Source organism: Lissotriton helveticus, chromosome 2_2, assembly GCF_964261635.1.
Source record: "Lissotriton helveticus chromosome 2_2, aLisHel1.1, whole genome shotgun sequence".
Classification (NCBI taxonomy): domain Eukaryota; kingdom Metazoa; phylum Chordata; class Amphibia; order Caudata; family Salamandridae; genus Lissotriton; species Lissotriton helveticus.
The window spans coordinates 195,215,234-195,230,977 of NC_136060.1; the positions used below are offsets into that span (position 1 = coordinate 195,215,234).

At 45.2% G+C, this 15,744-nt stretch overlaps 1 protein-coding gene across 2 annotated transcripts in view; it reads left to right on the forward strand.

Moving 5' to 3' along the window:
• The window catches only part of RELL1 (RELT like 1), a 161,266-nt gene that overhangs the window by 128,966 nt on the left and 16,556 nt on the right, over window positions 1-15,744 (forward strand). Inside the window, exons 7-8 of one of the 2 annotated variants that reach the window (XM_078678355.1) lie at window positions 221-246; window positions 351-409. In XM_078678355.1, the coding sequence (XP_078534481.1) occupies window positions 221-244 (24 nt within the window). In that variant the 3' untranslated portion in view covers window positions 245-246; window positions 351-409. Of the gene's footprint in view, window positions 1-220; window positions 247-350; window positions 410-15,744 lie in introns of those variants that run through there. The other variant, XM_078678354.1, reaches the window with a different exon arrangement.

The window sequence follows — 15,744 nt, forward strand, 5'->3', positions numbered from 1 at the left end:
TTAGAATTCGTGATCCGTTAGTTTTGCATGTGGTATATGCAATGTACCACATATGTTTGAAAGTGAACAGCAAACAGTCCATGCTATTAACTTGTTCTTTTTTCTTAAACTTTATTTAAATGTGCATATTGTTAGATTAGTGTTTTTTTTATTTTCATTTTACTGTAGTATTTTGTTTAAGTAATACTGGTTCACTAATTCAACTGTGTTTATTTTACAGGACCAAAATGTTACTCAAACATGAAGGTAAATCAATTATTTTCTAATTAAAGCAACTAACTAATGTTGGCTAGCATTGATTATATGACAGCACATAACCTTTCCTAAAAGAATTATGTTTTATCTATCAGGCGTTTTTGTGAGCTGTTGAAATGAAAAATTGTGTTTATAGCATTGGAGTATGGAATGCGTAAGTCCTCCTGTATTTCACTATAAATAATGTTGCATTGTCCTGTGAAACAATTATCATTCTGTACATCTTCTCACAAATCTAATGCACTGCCTGCCTCTTTGATGTGTCTTGTTAGTGACCATGCAAAGAACAGTGCAAATGTTAATCTTTAAGTTATCTAGGGGATGGAAACATGGGTGTACATTTTTAAAACATAGCTACTTGTCCAAGGCATGAATTGCTCCGAACTCTTCTCGTTGTGTAAAGAAAAACCTGCTTGTTTACGTTGGTCCCATGCATTGAGATGACAGATTGTCTGTGTTCTCATTACATCAGAACTCGGGTAATAGCCTCTCAGATAATGAGAGGGACAATATTATATAATGTTTTAGAATTTACCAAGATGGTGATGTTGTTTACTTTCTGCAAATTTATATAAAAGTGGAAGTTGGAAGGAAGTTGCAGTTTCAGGGTTGAAATGCCCTAAAAGCCCATGAGTTCCAACCAACTGACTTGTTTAATGGCATCCACCAACTTATTCTCATCTCTTCCCACTTTGGAAATGGTTTGAAATGTATTCCTTGCAAGAACAGAAATTAAACTATTTCCAAAGTGCCAAAAAGGGGGTGTAGGAGGTGTGTTTGCTTGGCGCTTGGCAGAATTTTGCGTTGGCAAATATGCTTGTGTATATTCTCATTTTAAAATGTAAATCCTGAACGTTTATTTACAAGAAGTACAGGTTCCAGGCCTACGACTGAAAACGCATATGAAAATATGCACCAGCACAGACCTATCCCTGAACGTGCACATTTGTGACCTTTTTCAAGAATGTGTGACTTAATTCATTTCCAGGTTGCCCATAATGGTTTTACATCGATTCTCCTTTAATAATCTTTTTTTTACATTTATTAATGTAAATATTTTAATTTACTAAATGATGCCTTAGAGAAATGGTGTTTAAAATTGCACAATAGTTTAAGAAAACATTTATTTTTTCATTTTGTTTAGTGTACATTTTGTTTTGAAAGCAAACAACTGTCAATCTTGTTTTCTTGCTTCTGAATGTACTTGCATATAATCAGGGAGTACTGTGATAGCATTGTAAGTAGCTCCAAATTGTAATCTACTACATGTGTGCAGTTTTTTGTACTGAAATCGCTGTCCGTAATGCAAGCTGAGCTTATGCCTCACTGCATTTCCTTTGAGCACGTACCCTCACTGTATTAGTTTTAGTATTAATGAATCCTATATATATGTATATGTAAAAGCTTTCACATTTAGACAGTGCTTTAAATGGGATAAAATAAGCGCAGGTACTGATTAAAATGCGCTAGAAGTGCAGTGAGGGGGCGGGGCTAAGGGCAAGACATGATGATACTTAACTTCCATATTAGGTGCAGCACATACCAAAACACATGAGAAATGTGTTTATATAAACAAAGCAGATTAACTCATTACACAAAATGAAAGAGAAATTCAATGATATGTGAACATTTCCTTTCTTTGCAATAGTTGCACCTTCTTAATGCCATTCTGTTAATTGCTGTTTGGCACAATACTATATATTTTTGAGCACGCGAGTAGGAAGAAACTGAAAATACCCCCACGTCGCACCAAAGCTCCTATGGCACCAAGCAAATGAAGTAACTCATCATGAACCTCACCAGAAGATATCTCTTGTCTCTTCCATCAACCTATCCATTCATCCTTTCATCCTACCATTTACCTGCTGATTTCCACCATTTAACCTTTACATTCTATTGTCTCTTCAGTCTTTATCTATCGTTCAGTTTTTCACCATTTCGTCTATCCACCCTTCATATCTAAACCTATCCATCCATCCATCTCCGAACCTATCCATTCATGCTTTCAGTCATCCATCTCTTTACCCACCCTTTCCCTATTCCATCAATCCTTTCGCTCATCCATCTATCAACCCTTTCACTCCTTTATTCCATCCACCCTTTCACTCAATCCCTCCTTTCACTCATCCATCATCCACCCTTTCCTCCATCCTCCCTACCTTTCATCCATCCAATCTTTCACTTATCCACCCATCATCCGCCCTTTTATCCAATCATCCACCCTCTTTCACCCATGCATGCTTTCACTCATCATCCATTTATTCATCCATCAATACATCCAACCTTGCTCACGTATCCATCCACTCACTTATCCACTCACCCATCCACCCACCTTGTTATGTTATTTATGAATTTGTGTCCCAGAGCAGACATGTACAAAGTGCCACACATTTTCTTTAAAATACCTCCTGGTGGTGTCTTGATTATCTCTCTCTCACTCTCTCTCTCTCTCTCTCTCTCGCTCTCGCTCTCTCTCTCTCTCTCGCTCTCGCTCTCGCTCTCGCTCTCTCTCTCGCTCTCTCTCTCGCTCTCTCTCTCTCTCTCTCTCTCTTTCTTTCACTTTTTTTCTTACACAAACAGGTATAAACACAAACATAGCAGACACACAAAAAACCCAGGTATGATGAAAGTAATCTTTTCTCTTCACCTACCATGGCTTTTTAATTGCCACCAAGGCCGGACTGGCCGTAGCCCAACATGATTCCTGTGCTTGCAGGAATACACAGGATAGTGTGAATGTGAAAGACAGCACCGGGCCTGAATGGACCTTGCTCTGTCAAGCACAGCGTGATGGTGAGCACCCGGACATTATTCACATGAGCCCTGTTGAATAGCTCAACTGGGGCTCAGATCGGGGCTACAGAAGCGGCGCCTTGGCTGCCAGAGACACGTTCCACTCCTGCTCTCCAGCACAGCTAATGAGCCTACCTTTTCATGAGTACCAGTACTCTCCAGGGTAGTAGAGAAGTGCCGGTACTCAGAGTGATAAATCAAAGAAGTGCTGGTACTCCGTACCGGTGGGTACCGGCCCATTTAAAGCACTGCATTTAGATTCATAGTTTTTAGTGACCGGCTGTCCTCTGTCAAACATCCACACTGTGGTACTGTAAACTGGCTGCAGCATGTTGTCCTTGACTCGAAACATATTTACTGGGCGTTGGGCTACAGGAACTGGGCACACCTGTGGAGATCTTTATCTTTCTCATTGGCTTGAGAAAGCTGTGAGCCAATGATGTTGAGTTCTGTGAAATACAATAGCATGGGGACTGGGCAGGCATCCTTGAATTTGGGGAAACTCTAATTAGCTACTAAATATCTACCATCGCATAACCGCTGTTGTTAAAGAAAGTCAGCTGTGTAATTGCCCTCCACATTTAGAGTTTCTTCTAGAAAGTTGAGTATTTTCATTTCATGCTGTCTGCTACATGGCCTGAGAAGGAGTTAGGAAGTCACTGTGAAACTATACCTGTGCTCTAGTCAATCGTTGTGCAGGAAGTCCAGTATGTTAATGTCATTTGCTCCATTATTCTGTTTCATAATCCTTATCTGTGGATAAGCAAAAAATCTTATACAAACCTGTAGCGCAGGGTTTGTCATATATAATTACGTACTGGTATTGAAAATATTCACTTTTTAAATTGTTTTTTATTTAATACACTGTGGTAGATCTTTCTTTTCTATTTATAGGCATTTTATTATGAACAGCACCTCACTTGATAATTCTGACAATAACTATTTTAGACATTTATAAACATTGGCCCACTTCACAAAGATTTGTCATGAAGTAGTTGTGACTAACACGTGTAGTATACTCCTGGAATTAGCCAAATGTGATACCGAGCAAAATATTTGTTAATTGTGCCCATTACATGTTTCTAATTGACAGAAAGACAGAACTGAGTTTAGATTTACGAACCACAGGAGATGCAAGAGGCATTTAATCACGTGAACAAAATCAATCATTTTTAAATGATGTTTGAAGATAAATAGTAAGCAGGATGCAATGGATGTAGTACGTTAAGAGTTACATAAAAGAGAGGAAGTGGAGAGATAATGCAGGAAGAGGCACTTGTAGAAGAAATAACAGGTGAAAGTATCACACATGCCAACTTGCTGGATGTGCAAATCTGTAGATATTAATTAAATAACTGCTGGTTGACAAACAGCCAACTCTGGATACAAGTAGATATTGACCAACGAGAGCAAAGGACCAAATCTGACAGAATTAAGAGGCATTAGTTGAAAAGAATGGTAAGGTTAGAGTTGCAGCATTTGCTTTTAAAAAAATAGACTCATAGTAGACAAGTAGCTTGGACTGTTGTTTTTTAGTTATGGGAGTGTTTAGGGAGTCCTGTGAAAAATAATTACTCTTATCTAAATGAGGTAATACTACTGCATGATTTTTGTGTGTTTTATTTAGGGATGGGAAGAGGCCTACTTTCTCTTAGTAGATGTGGATGGTGTATAGTTTTATAAGTGGTGTGAAGGAGAGCTCACTGACCTATAGAACGTCCAAGTTTCAAACTCGCTCTATGAAAAGTGGTGATATTACTTTCCAAGCTAAGAGATGAGTTGAGCAGGCTTAAAAGCCAAATAAGTATGGCTCAGTTTCTTCCTCTTCTGACCAACGAATTGAGAACAGCAATTGGCACTCTGATGGCAGAATCCAAGCAAATAGATGGATTCAGAAAAGGGAGGCTGACTTCCTCGCGACAGGCCACACTAGCTCTCCAAGTTTCTATACTCTGTGAAAATACATAAGAATACGATTTTTTCACCAGGAAGTCCTATCGTATCATGGATCAATTTTATTTTAGAACCTCTGTCAACATCCAGTGATCACTTGCTAAGACCACTAGTAGAACACATTCCCTCATACATAGAACAAACAAAAGATTTGTTGAGACAACTTAGAGATCCAGTACAGTCCTCTAGTAAATCTACTTGTGGGCATAGATGTGGAAAGTATCTAGAACAGCCTTCCACAGGAAGAAACCTTGAGGGTAAGGGGCTCCCTGGGCACATACTACACCTAGACATTTCATGCTAGTGTTTATGTGCCTGACACCAGGTTTTCTTTTAATTTGAGGGTGTCCTGTACTAACAGATACAAAGAATTTCAACACGAAGAACTTTTGCTCCTTGCATTTGCTGTATTTCTGTGGATTATTTTCAAACCACCACCATTATATCCGCCACCAGCCCATTCAAGAATGATTTTGAATTCTGTAACAGATGCATTGATGATATTTTGATCATATGGAGAGGAAAATCTCGCTTTAGCTGAATAATTTACTGCGCTGACAAAATGACTACCTCAAGTTTACTTTCTGCATTGACAAAGACACCATTGACACTTCTAAATAAACTACAATGGAACCCATTTGGACTTAGACACTAGGAGGGCCAATACCCTCAAGACTACCAGAGTACTCGTGTTACCTCACCCACGGAAGCCTGGTGCATAGGTCTCTTTTGGTGTTGGGTTCCGTCGTCGGTTTCAATGGAGATCGGCAAAGAAGTACTGCAGGCGACCAGAGGAAAAGTGTCCGGTGGATCCAAGGGTGGATCAAAGATCTGTAGAACCTGAAAGCAGAAGGGACAGAGTCTGGGCCCCTTGCCAGTGATTAGGACGGCGATAGGAAGATGCCACCAGATGTCGGGTGATTTCAGGTGAGAAGGTCAAGTTGTCTCTTCAGCCTCGAGGACCAGGAGGCATTTACAACGACCAGAGCTGGATTTGAGCTGTCCCACGAAGGATCTAGTTGGTATCCGGATTGGACCCAAGAAGCCTTGGCAAATGCAACTCACACAGGATGTCGAGATTGGCTTCGGTGCAGACCAGCAAGGTCTGAGGAACTTCTCCTTTGCATGGAAGTTGGAGCAAGCCTGGAGCAACCAGGAAAGCAAGTTAGATTCAAACAAAAGTCTTCGGGGGGCTCACTAGCCAACGGGAAAGGAACCGCGAAGACGCATCGTGCTGAAATGCAAAAGCGGGGCCCACGGGACACTCGTGGAGTGGGGGCCTCTGAGCTTCGGTGCAAATGGTGCTCGGGTCTGGGGCGTCAAACACCCCAATGCACAACTTTGAGATACCTCGGGAAGTAGGTGCTGCTTGAAAAATGCAGGATGTCCAGGAGTTCCGGTCCCACGTCTCTCGTGTCCGCCACGGGTCTCAGCTTTGCTGTGAGCGAAGGTCGGGGTCAAAGATGTCTGGAAGTCCGTGTCCTGTGTCGCAGATGCTTCGGGATCCGGCGGGAGCCTCGAAAATGCAGACCGGCAAAGTTGCTGTTGGTGCTTGTTTGAACAGGGTGGTCACTCCTTGACCACAAGACAGATGTCTTCCGTCTTCCAGTCGAAATGGAATGCCGAAGGTCTAGGATTTATGTTTCAGAGTTTCGTCCAGGGTAATCTAAAGTCCTAGGGACTGGGTTCCTATACTTATACTATGTTTAGGGGCTGGACTACCTTTAAGGTCCCGCCTATGGGTGGAACTGGGAAGGGGGTGGTTACACCCCTTTCCCTTTGTCCAGTTTCGCGCCAGAGCTGGGGCAGAGTGTCCCATTAACCGGTTTGAACTGGGAAATGCATGGGGCACCTTGTGTGCCCCAGGCAGTGTCTGGAAAGCATTCACTGAATGCAGCCCTCCCTGCCCCAATACACTAAAGCCTGTCTGGGGAGGCGCCAGCACCTCCCTGGACAGGAAACCTATTGCCCAGGCCTCCCCTGCCGGAGTTTCGTCCAGCAGCAGGAGGGCAGACTTGTGTCTGTGGCAGCAGCATCCATTTTGTGATGCTGATGCTCTGTTTAACTTTAACTGGGTAAACCAGTAACCACATGTCTTCTCCCTCTAGAAGGGTGGAATGCTACCCCCGCTGCCAGGACTGGCGGGGGGGGGGGTAGTATTCCAAAGTGTTTGACACCTTACACAACATGTTTTGATAAAGCCAAACCAAAGTTAGCATTAACCGCGAGGATTATAATGCATTTAAGATTATATGGTATGACTATATCATAGAACAGCTATAAGGAGATGGTTCTGAAAGCTGCAGAGGGGCTCAGCTCATGCTAGGGCACCCTCTCAAATAAAACCAAGCACTCTGCCTCCAGGATTGTCAGGGCCTGCCATAGGAGTGACTTTTAGGTGTATATGTGGAGAGCTGCTGGGGCCACTGGCTCCAACACCCATACTTTCTGTCCTGGCTGGTAAACAGTCAGTACAGCCTTTTGGTCATGCCAGGCCTTTTACAATTCCTGACTTGCCTCAAGGTTTTTGGATGCCTTTTTCATGTACTCTGCCATCCGGAAGCCGAGACCAAGTACATAGTCCACAACGTCTTGTTTGGGAAGTTTGAGAGGTAACTCCCATCCTTCCTTCACCAGACAAAGGGGTCCTCTTACAGGATGCCCAAACAGAAGTTCCAAAGGGCTGTAGCCAACCCCCTTCTGTGGGACTTCTCTGTAGGCAAACAAAAGGCAGGGTAGCAGGATAGCCCATCTCCGCCTGAGCTTTTCTGGGAGACCCTTGATCATACCCTTTAAGGTCTTGTTGAATCTCTCAACTAGACCATTGCACTGTGGGTGATAGGATGTGGTGAACTTATAGTTCACTCCACACTCCTTCCAAATTGCAGTCAAGTAACTAGACATGAAGTTTACACCTCTATCTGATACTACCTCCTTAGGGAAACCCACTCTTGAGAAAACTCCCAAAAGGGCTCTTGCCACAACAGGTGCTGTAGTGGTCCTAAGGGGAATAGATTCTGGGTATCTGGTGGCATGATCCACTATCACCTGAATAAACCTGTGCCCAGAGGCTGTTTGGGGATCCATTGGTCCAACAATGTCAATCCGTACTCTTTCAAAGGCAACCCACACCACAGGTAGTGGTATAAGGGGGGCCTTGTAGTGCCTCCTGATTTGCCACTGCTTGGCAGGTGACACAGGAGCGACAAAACTCCTTGGTGTCTTCTGACATGTGGGGCCAGTGAAAGTGAGGGACAAGCTTGTCCCAAGTCTTTGTCTGGCCAAGATGTCCTGCAAGGGGAATAGCATGGGTTAGTGTCAAAAGGAAGCCCCTGAATGCCAAAGGTATGACCAACCTCCTGGAAGCACCAGGCTTGGGGTCTCTACCCTCTGAATACAGGAGCCCTTCATTCCAGTAAACCTTTTGGGTTCCACTAGCATTCCCTGCAGCCTCAGCAGCAGCTTGCTGTCTGAGGGGTTCAAGAGAAGGGCTGTCCAACTGCGCCGGCCTAAGATCTACCCTGGAAGGTCCCCCTGTCCCAAGAAACTCAACCTGATCAGGCTCAAGCTCTTCTAGGACAGTTCCTTCTTCAGGCTCACAATCAGCTTCCTCAGAAGGCTGATCCTCATCCTGAGGCAGGGGGAAGGCACATCCTTAACCCTACTGCTCCTTTTCCTGGTAGGCAACTGGTCCATTATTCCAGAATCCAGTGCCTGTTCAGTGTTGCAATTGTTGACCTGTGACCTAGTCACAGCAAGCACATGTGCTGAGATGCCTAGCATTTGCGCATGTGTCCTATACTCCACTTCAGACCAGGCTGAAGTCTCTTGGTCATTGCCAAGCAAACATTCTACAGGGAGGTCTGAGCTAACAACAACCTTCTTAAGGCCAGTTACTCCTCCCCAGGAGAAATGAACAACTGCCATCTTGTGTGTGGTAGTGACATTGCTAGCATTGGTCACTAGGTAATTTTCACCTAGTATGATCTGTCCAGGGTTCACAAAGCTGGGTGTCACCATTGTGACACTAGCACATGTGTCCCTGTAGGCCTGAGCCACTTTATCATTGATTAAAGGAGTTTGTCTGTACTTGCCCAAGTTATTGGGACTCACAGTAGAGGACATGGTTATGTCCCCATCACAGATCAAAACCGCTTGAGTGGGTACTCTGACAAGGCCAGAGTCCATCTCCGTTCCCAGGGTTAGGGGCAATGGTGGCTGGAGCGGTCTCCTTTTTGGTGCGCTCACTGGTCCAGTGAGAATTTACTTTACAAACTTTGCACCATGGTTTCCTAGGACCTTCTTTCTTTTTGGATTGTTTGGAACCCCCACCATTAGAAGCTTTTTGGGGACCTTGAGAAGACTTCTGGTCTTTTGCTTTCTCCCCACCCTTTTGGTCTTGCATCTTCTGGTCACCACCTTGGTTCTGTACCTACTGATTCACCCTGGTTCTGACCCATGTGTCTGCCCTCTTACCCAATTCTTGTGGAGAGGTCAAATCCGAGTCAACCAGGTGTTGATGCAATAACTGGTTCTGGCAATTATTGAGAATCTGTTCTCTCATTATAAGGTTATACAATCCTGTATAGTCGCTTACTTTACTGCCCAGTAACCAACCTTCCAGAGCCTTAGCAGCACAATCTACAAAACCTGTGTAGTCCTGAGTCTGTGTCTTCTGGGTGTCTCTGAACAGCAACCTGTACTGCTCAGTGGTTAGGCCAAACCCATCTATGAGAGTGCTCTTCAGGACAGTGTAGTTGTCAGCATCCTCTTCTTTAACAGGGAGGAGCTTGTCTCTTCCTTTGTCTGCAAAGGAGAGCCACAAGATTGCTGCCCACTGACTTTGGGGTAACTGCTGTACTTTGCAGGCCCTCTCCAAAGCAGTTATTCACTTGTGGGTGTCATCCCCAATCTGATAGGGATGGACAATCTTGTTCAGGTTTCTATGGTCATGAGACCTTTCCCTACTACTAGGGTTGTTGCTGCCACCAGTGGGCTCTAGCCCACACAATTCTTTCTCTCTTTCAAGAGCTGGGGTCTCTTTGACCGGGGCAACTTCTTGCCTTGTGATACTAAGATTGACTTCTGTCATTCTTGCTTCATGCTCTCTTCTCTGAGGGGATGTTCTCACTCTCCTCCTGTGAGATGAGGCAGTTGACCCTATTGATGAACCAGAATGGTGAGATTCACCTGAGTTAGATCTCTGTCTTCTGGGTCCACCAGTAGGCCTATCTGGGGGAATGAAGGAGTGACCCTCATGGCCATCTCCATCTCCAGTTAGTCCTGTTTCTCCCAGGTCTGGGTCATCACCCAGTGCCTGGTCTTCATCCTCACCCTCTTCAGAATCCTGGTGGGGAACCCCACTAGGATCCTCTTCTGATGATGGATGGCCCCCATCCCCACTACCTAGGGTATCTGGATCTGATGCTTCTGCTAAGTCATCTGCCACCAGTATATCTATGAGGTGCTGGGTGGTTGGACTCTGTCCTTGCCTTAATTTTCTTCGACACACAATCCTCTCAAATCTAGGAACGAGGAGGTGTCCTACTTAGATGTCTGCACTTGGCTGACATCTGGCAGAGAGCCACTAGCTCCTACTCTTAAGGACATGACTAGTGAGGTGTGGTGTGTGCACTACCTACTCTCTAGAAGTTGTAGTCAGGGTGTGCTAAGCCCTTAACACCTACAACTGCTAAGTTCAGTAGAATGTATGTATGTATTAAAAAACTTGATTCATATGTACCTACAGGTACCTTGATGTGATTTTTCAAATGATATTCTCAACATTATTTTGTAAAACAATGCAAGCTCATTTCCCATCCGCTGCACACCAATGTGAGAAGTTAGCCTGGCAATGTGAGAAGTTAGCCTGGCATATGATGTCCACTAGTTCTAGTGGGCACCTTGCACCAGTCTAATCAACCCTTATTGGTGGTGGTTGGAGCAGTCTTCAGGCTAAGACTTCAGAGAGCGAATTAAGCGAGTTGTTTTACTATTTATAATCTCTTGAGTACCAAATGAAAGCACACCACACAAGGTATATATCGAATATATATTTATGTATTCTAAACACAACCCCTCTGCACTCTTTATGAGGTCAGAGGTAAAAAGTACAATACAAGTTACTTAATTGGCATACGGTAAGTTGCACAGTATACGTTTTGCCCTAGGGGCCTCACAAACCATATACTAACATAGTGGTATAAGAACCATGTGAGAATTGGAAAGCAGGCATGGGGCCTGTGGAATCGCTGGGGTTACTCTAAACAACCAGAGGTTAGAATGTAGGAGGCCCACGGGAGACGCGTGTTGTGACTAAACACATCCGCGGGTTACCATTGACTTTCTATGGGAAACGAACAAGCTACAAATTTACAATTTAAGGACACTTCTAAATAAACTACGATGGAACCCTTTTGGACTTAGACACTAGGAGGGCCAATACCCTCGAGACTACCAGAGTACCAGTGTTACCTCACCCATGGAAGTCGGGGTGCATAGGTCTCTTTTGGTGTTGGTTTTCGTCGTCGATTTCATTGGAGATCTGCAAAGAAGTGCTGCAGGCGACCAGAGGAAAAGTGCCCGGGTGGATCCAAGGGTGGATCGAAGATCTGTAGAACCTGAAAGCAGAAGGGACAGAGTCTGGGCCACTTGCCAGTGACCAGGGGGGCGATAGGAAAATGCCTCCAGATGTTGGGTGATTTCTGGTGAGAAGGTAAAGTTTGTCTCTTCAGCCACGAGGACCCGGATGCGGCGTCGACGACGACCAGAGCTGGATTCGAGCTGTCCCACGAAGGATCTAGTTGACTGCGGTGTCGGTATCCGGGTTGAACCCAATAATTCTTGGCCAACGCAACCCACGCAGAATGTCGAGATTGGCTTTGGTGCAGACCAGCAAGGTCTGAGGAACTTCTCCTTTGCAGTGAAGTTGGAGCAAGCCTGGAGCAACCAGGATAGCAAGTTAGATTCAAAGAAAATTCTTCGGGGGGCTCACTAGCCAACAGGCAAGGAACCGCAAAGAGGCCTTGAGCTGAAATGCAAAAGCGGGGCCCACGTGACACTCGTGGAGTGGGGGCCTCTGAGCTTCGGTGCAAATGGTGCTCGGGTCTGGGGCTTCAAGCACCCCAATGCACAACTTCGAGATACCTCGTGAAGTAGGTGCAGCTTGCAAAATGCAGGATGTCCAGGAGTTCCGGTCCCACGTCTCTCGTGTCCGCCACGGGTCTCAGCTTTGCTCTGAGCGAAGGTCGAGGTCAGAGATGTCTAGAAGTCCGTGTCCTGTGTCGCAGATCCTACGGGATCCGGTGGGAGCCTCGAAAATGCAGCCTGGCAAAGTTGCTGTGGGTGCCTGTTTGAACAGGGTGGTCACTCCTTGACCACAAGGGAGATGTCTTCCGTCTTCCAGTCGAAATGGAATGTCGAAGGTCCAGGATTTATGTTTCAGAGTTTCGTCCAGGGTAATCTAAAGTCCTAGGGACTGGGTTCCTATACTTATACTAAGTTAAGGGGCTGGACTACCCTTAAGGTCGCTCCTACGGGTGCACCTGGGAAGGTGGTGGTTACACCCCTTTCCCTTTGTCCAGTTTCGCGCCAGAGCTGGGGCAGAGTGCCCCAGCAAACGGTTTGAACTGGGAAATGCATGGAGCACCTTTTGTGCCCCAGGCAGTGTCTGGAAAGCATTCACTGAATGCAGCCCTTCTGCCCCAATACACTAACGCCTGTCTGGAGAGGTGCCAGCACCTCCCTGGACAGGAAACCTATTGTCCAGGCCTCCGCTGCCGGAGTTTCGTCCAGCAGCAGGAGGGTAGACTCATGTCTGTGGCAGCAGCATCCATTTTGTGATGCTGAGGCTCTGTTTAACTTTAACCGGGTAAACCAGTAACTACATGTCTTCTCCCTCTAGAAGGGTGGAATGCTACCCCCGCTGCCAGGACTGGCGGGGGAATGGGGGGTAGTATTCCAAAGTGTTTGACACCTTACACGACATGCTTTGATAAAGCCAAACCAAAGTTAGTATTAATCGCGAGGATTATAATGCACTTAAGAGTATATGGTATGGTTATATCATAGAACAGCTATAAGGAGATGGTTCCAAAAGCTGCTAAGGGGCTCAGCTCATGCTAGGGCACCCTCTCACATACAACCAAGCACTCTGCCTCCAGGATTGTCAAGGCCGCCATAGGAGTGACTTATAGATGTATAGGTGTCTATATGTATATATAGATATAGATATTGGTATACTATATCTAAGTAGGGGGTGATTACACCACCATACCCAGGCTGTGTGAACAGACCTGTGGTGTCAGTTTGAAAGGCAAACCAGGGGTGGCACAATACATGCTGCAGCCCCTGGTAGGCCTAGGGTGCACCTATGCCCTGTGTACCTATGGTACACTATACAGGGGCTCACAAGGGTGACCCAGTAACCAATCTGGTATGTACCTAAAGTACATGGTATCAATTTAGAGAGAGAACAGCTGGGCTGTGGGCCTGATTAGCAGGTCCACAGCCACATTAACGTTGAAAAGCCAGAGAATCACAGCAAAAAGTGGGGGTAACCATAGGAAGCAGACCCTAATCTCCTACAGTCGGCTCTTAGTGATGTCATTTCGATAGTTATGGTATCCACCCCGTAATGGCCGCCATCACATCCTTGAGTATGGGTTCTCCCATAGTTGTAGTCTGTGACCCCTCCATTTCAACACCTTTTGCGACTTCTACCTCTCCCTGCCTCTGCGTAGCATACTTATCTAGCTTGGCCTGATGCGTGGTTTACTGTCCCTTGGTCCCAGACATTTCTGGGCGATGTTTCCCACGTTACGGTGGTCGTTAAGTGGGTCACTTGGTTTTTGGTTCCCCCCTGCTCCGGCTGACCGGTTCGTTGTTCACAAACGTCACTCCGCAGTGCCTTGATTACCTCTGCACTTTGCAGGTTTCCGACAAGGTATCTGACTCGGGGCGCCCGGCGGCCTGGCCAGGTTGCTCATGAATACCCTAGTGCCAGGTCGGTCGTTCCTGCCTTTTCATTAACTCTCCAGTTCGTCCTTATGTCCCAAAGTTATGCCCTTCCGCCATGCACCAGGTCGAACCAGTGTTTCAGTTCGCTGAAGTCACGGCCCCCTCAGGCACATGCTCCATTCAGGGAGACTACTGGTCAGCCCCTCGCCACCAAGTTCAGGCGTCCTTTTTGGCCTCCACATTTCTAAGGACACTCTCACAACGCCCTTCACTCACTGTCTCGCCCTCTTTAGTGTGAAGGCCCATCAAAACCTTGGCTTCGGTACATGCCCATCTCAATACAGGGAGCCAACAATGGATGTCCGGGCCCACTGGAGCTTTCCAGTGCATGATGTTGTTATTATATTGAATATTACAATTACAGATGTGAGGGCAGTTTATCTGGCTCCTTTCACTTTCACTGCTTCTGTGCTCGGGGGCATATCTCAGCCCCCAAGCACCGAATCAGATGGGAGAGGTATCATTGGAAAGGGGAGAATCTCCCCTTTCCAGTGGTGCCTTTCCCTAGTGGATCCCCGCTTGGGGGGTTGCTGAAAGTAGGTTGCGGCTCCCCGCAGATTCCAGAACTTTACATTACAAAAATGTGAGGAAAATGTGTTTTTTAGTCCGAGTTTGAGGCTTACAAGGGATTCTGGGTAAACCAACCTGGTGAGAGCCACATAAGTCACCCCATCTTGGATTTCCCTTGGTGTCTAGTTTTAAAAAATGTACAGGTTTGCTAGGTTTACCTAGGTGTCAGCTTACCTAGTGTCTAAAATGCACAGCTACCCACTTTCCAAACAACGGGTCAGTTTGACGTTGACAAATATGATGCATCCATGTTGCGTTTTGGGCTCTTTCCTGCCATAGGCACTCGGCCTACGCACACAAATGAGGTACTATTTTTATCAGAAGACTTGTGGGAGTAAAAGTAGAAGGCCATTTATTATTACCAGTTGGATTTCGCTGCATTTTTTCTAGTGTGTAAGAAAGAAGACATTTTAAAAATGTTCTCTAAATCATATGCTTATACGGGTACCCACTAATTCAGAGATTTACAAATAACCACTGCCCCTAAACACCATATCTTGTGCCCATTTCAGAAATACATATGTTACCTTGACACCTATTTTTCACTCTTCGTATTTCACCATATGAATTGCTCTATACTCCGTACACAATGAAAAACCCTTGTACAGTGCAGCTCAGCTGTTGGCCCTGGGTACATTGGGTTGTTGGAGAACCTTCAAACCCTATATATCCCCACAGCCAAAAGGGTCTAGCGAACGTAATGGTACATTGCTTTTGTAAATCTGCCATTGTGATAAAAAGTTACAGATAAAAACATTGTCACAAATGGCTGTTTTTCCTACTCGTTTTCTTATTTCAACAGTTAGTTTCCTTGGGAAACCTCGTGGGATCCACACATATGACTCCTTGGTGAATTCGGAATTGTATCTACGTTTTAGAAATGTATAGCTTTCCTGGATCACCCATGGGTTTTATGCTGATATGCACTGCAAACTGGAAGTAGGTTAAAAGCACACAAAATAGGAAAAAAGGCCTACATCTTTTAAAAAAAGAAATACAATGCCAAACTATAGTAAAAAATGTGGCTTTTGGATTCAGCTCTGCATGTTCCTGAAAGCACATCAAACGTTCGTTGGTTTGATTTTTATGGAAAAAAACTGACTTTCACCCAGAGCACTTTTCTCCCCAACCTTATCTTTAGAATCCCCAGGATGG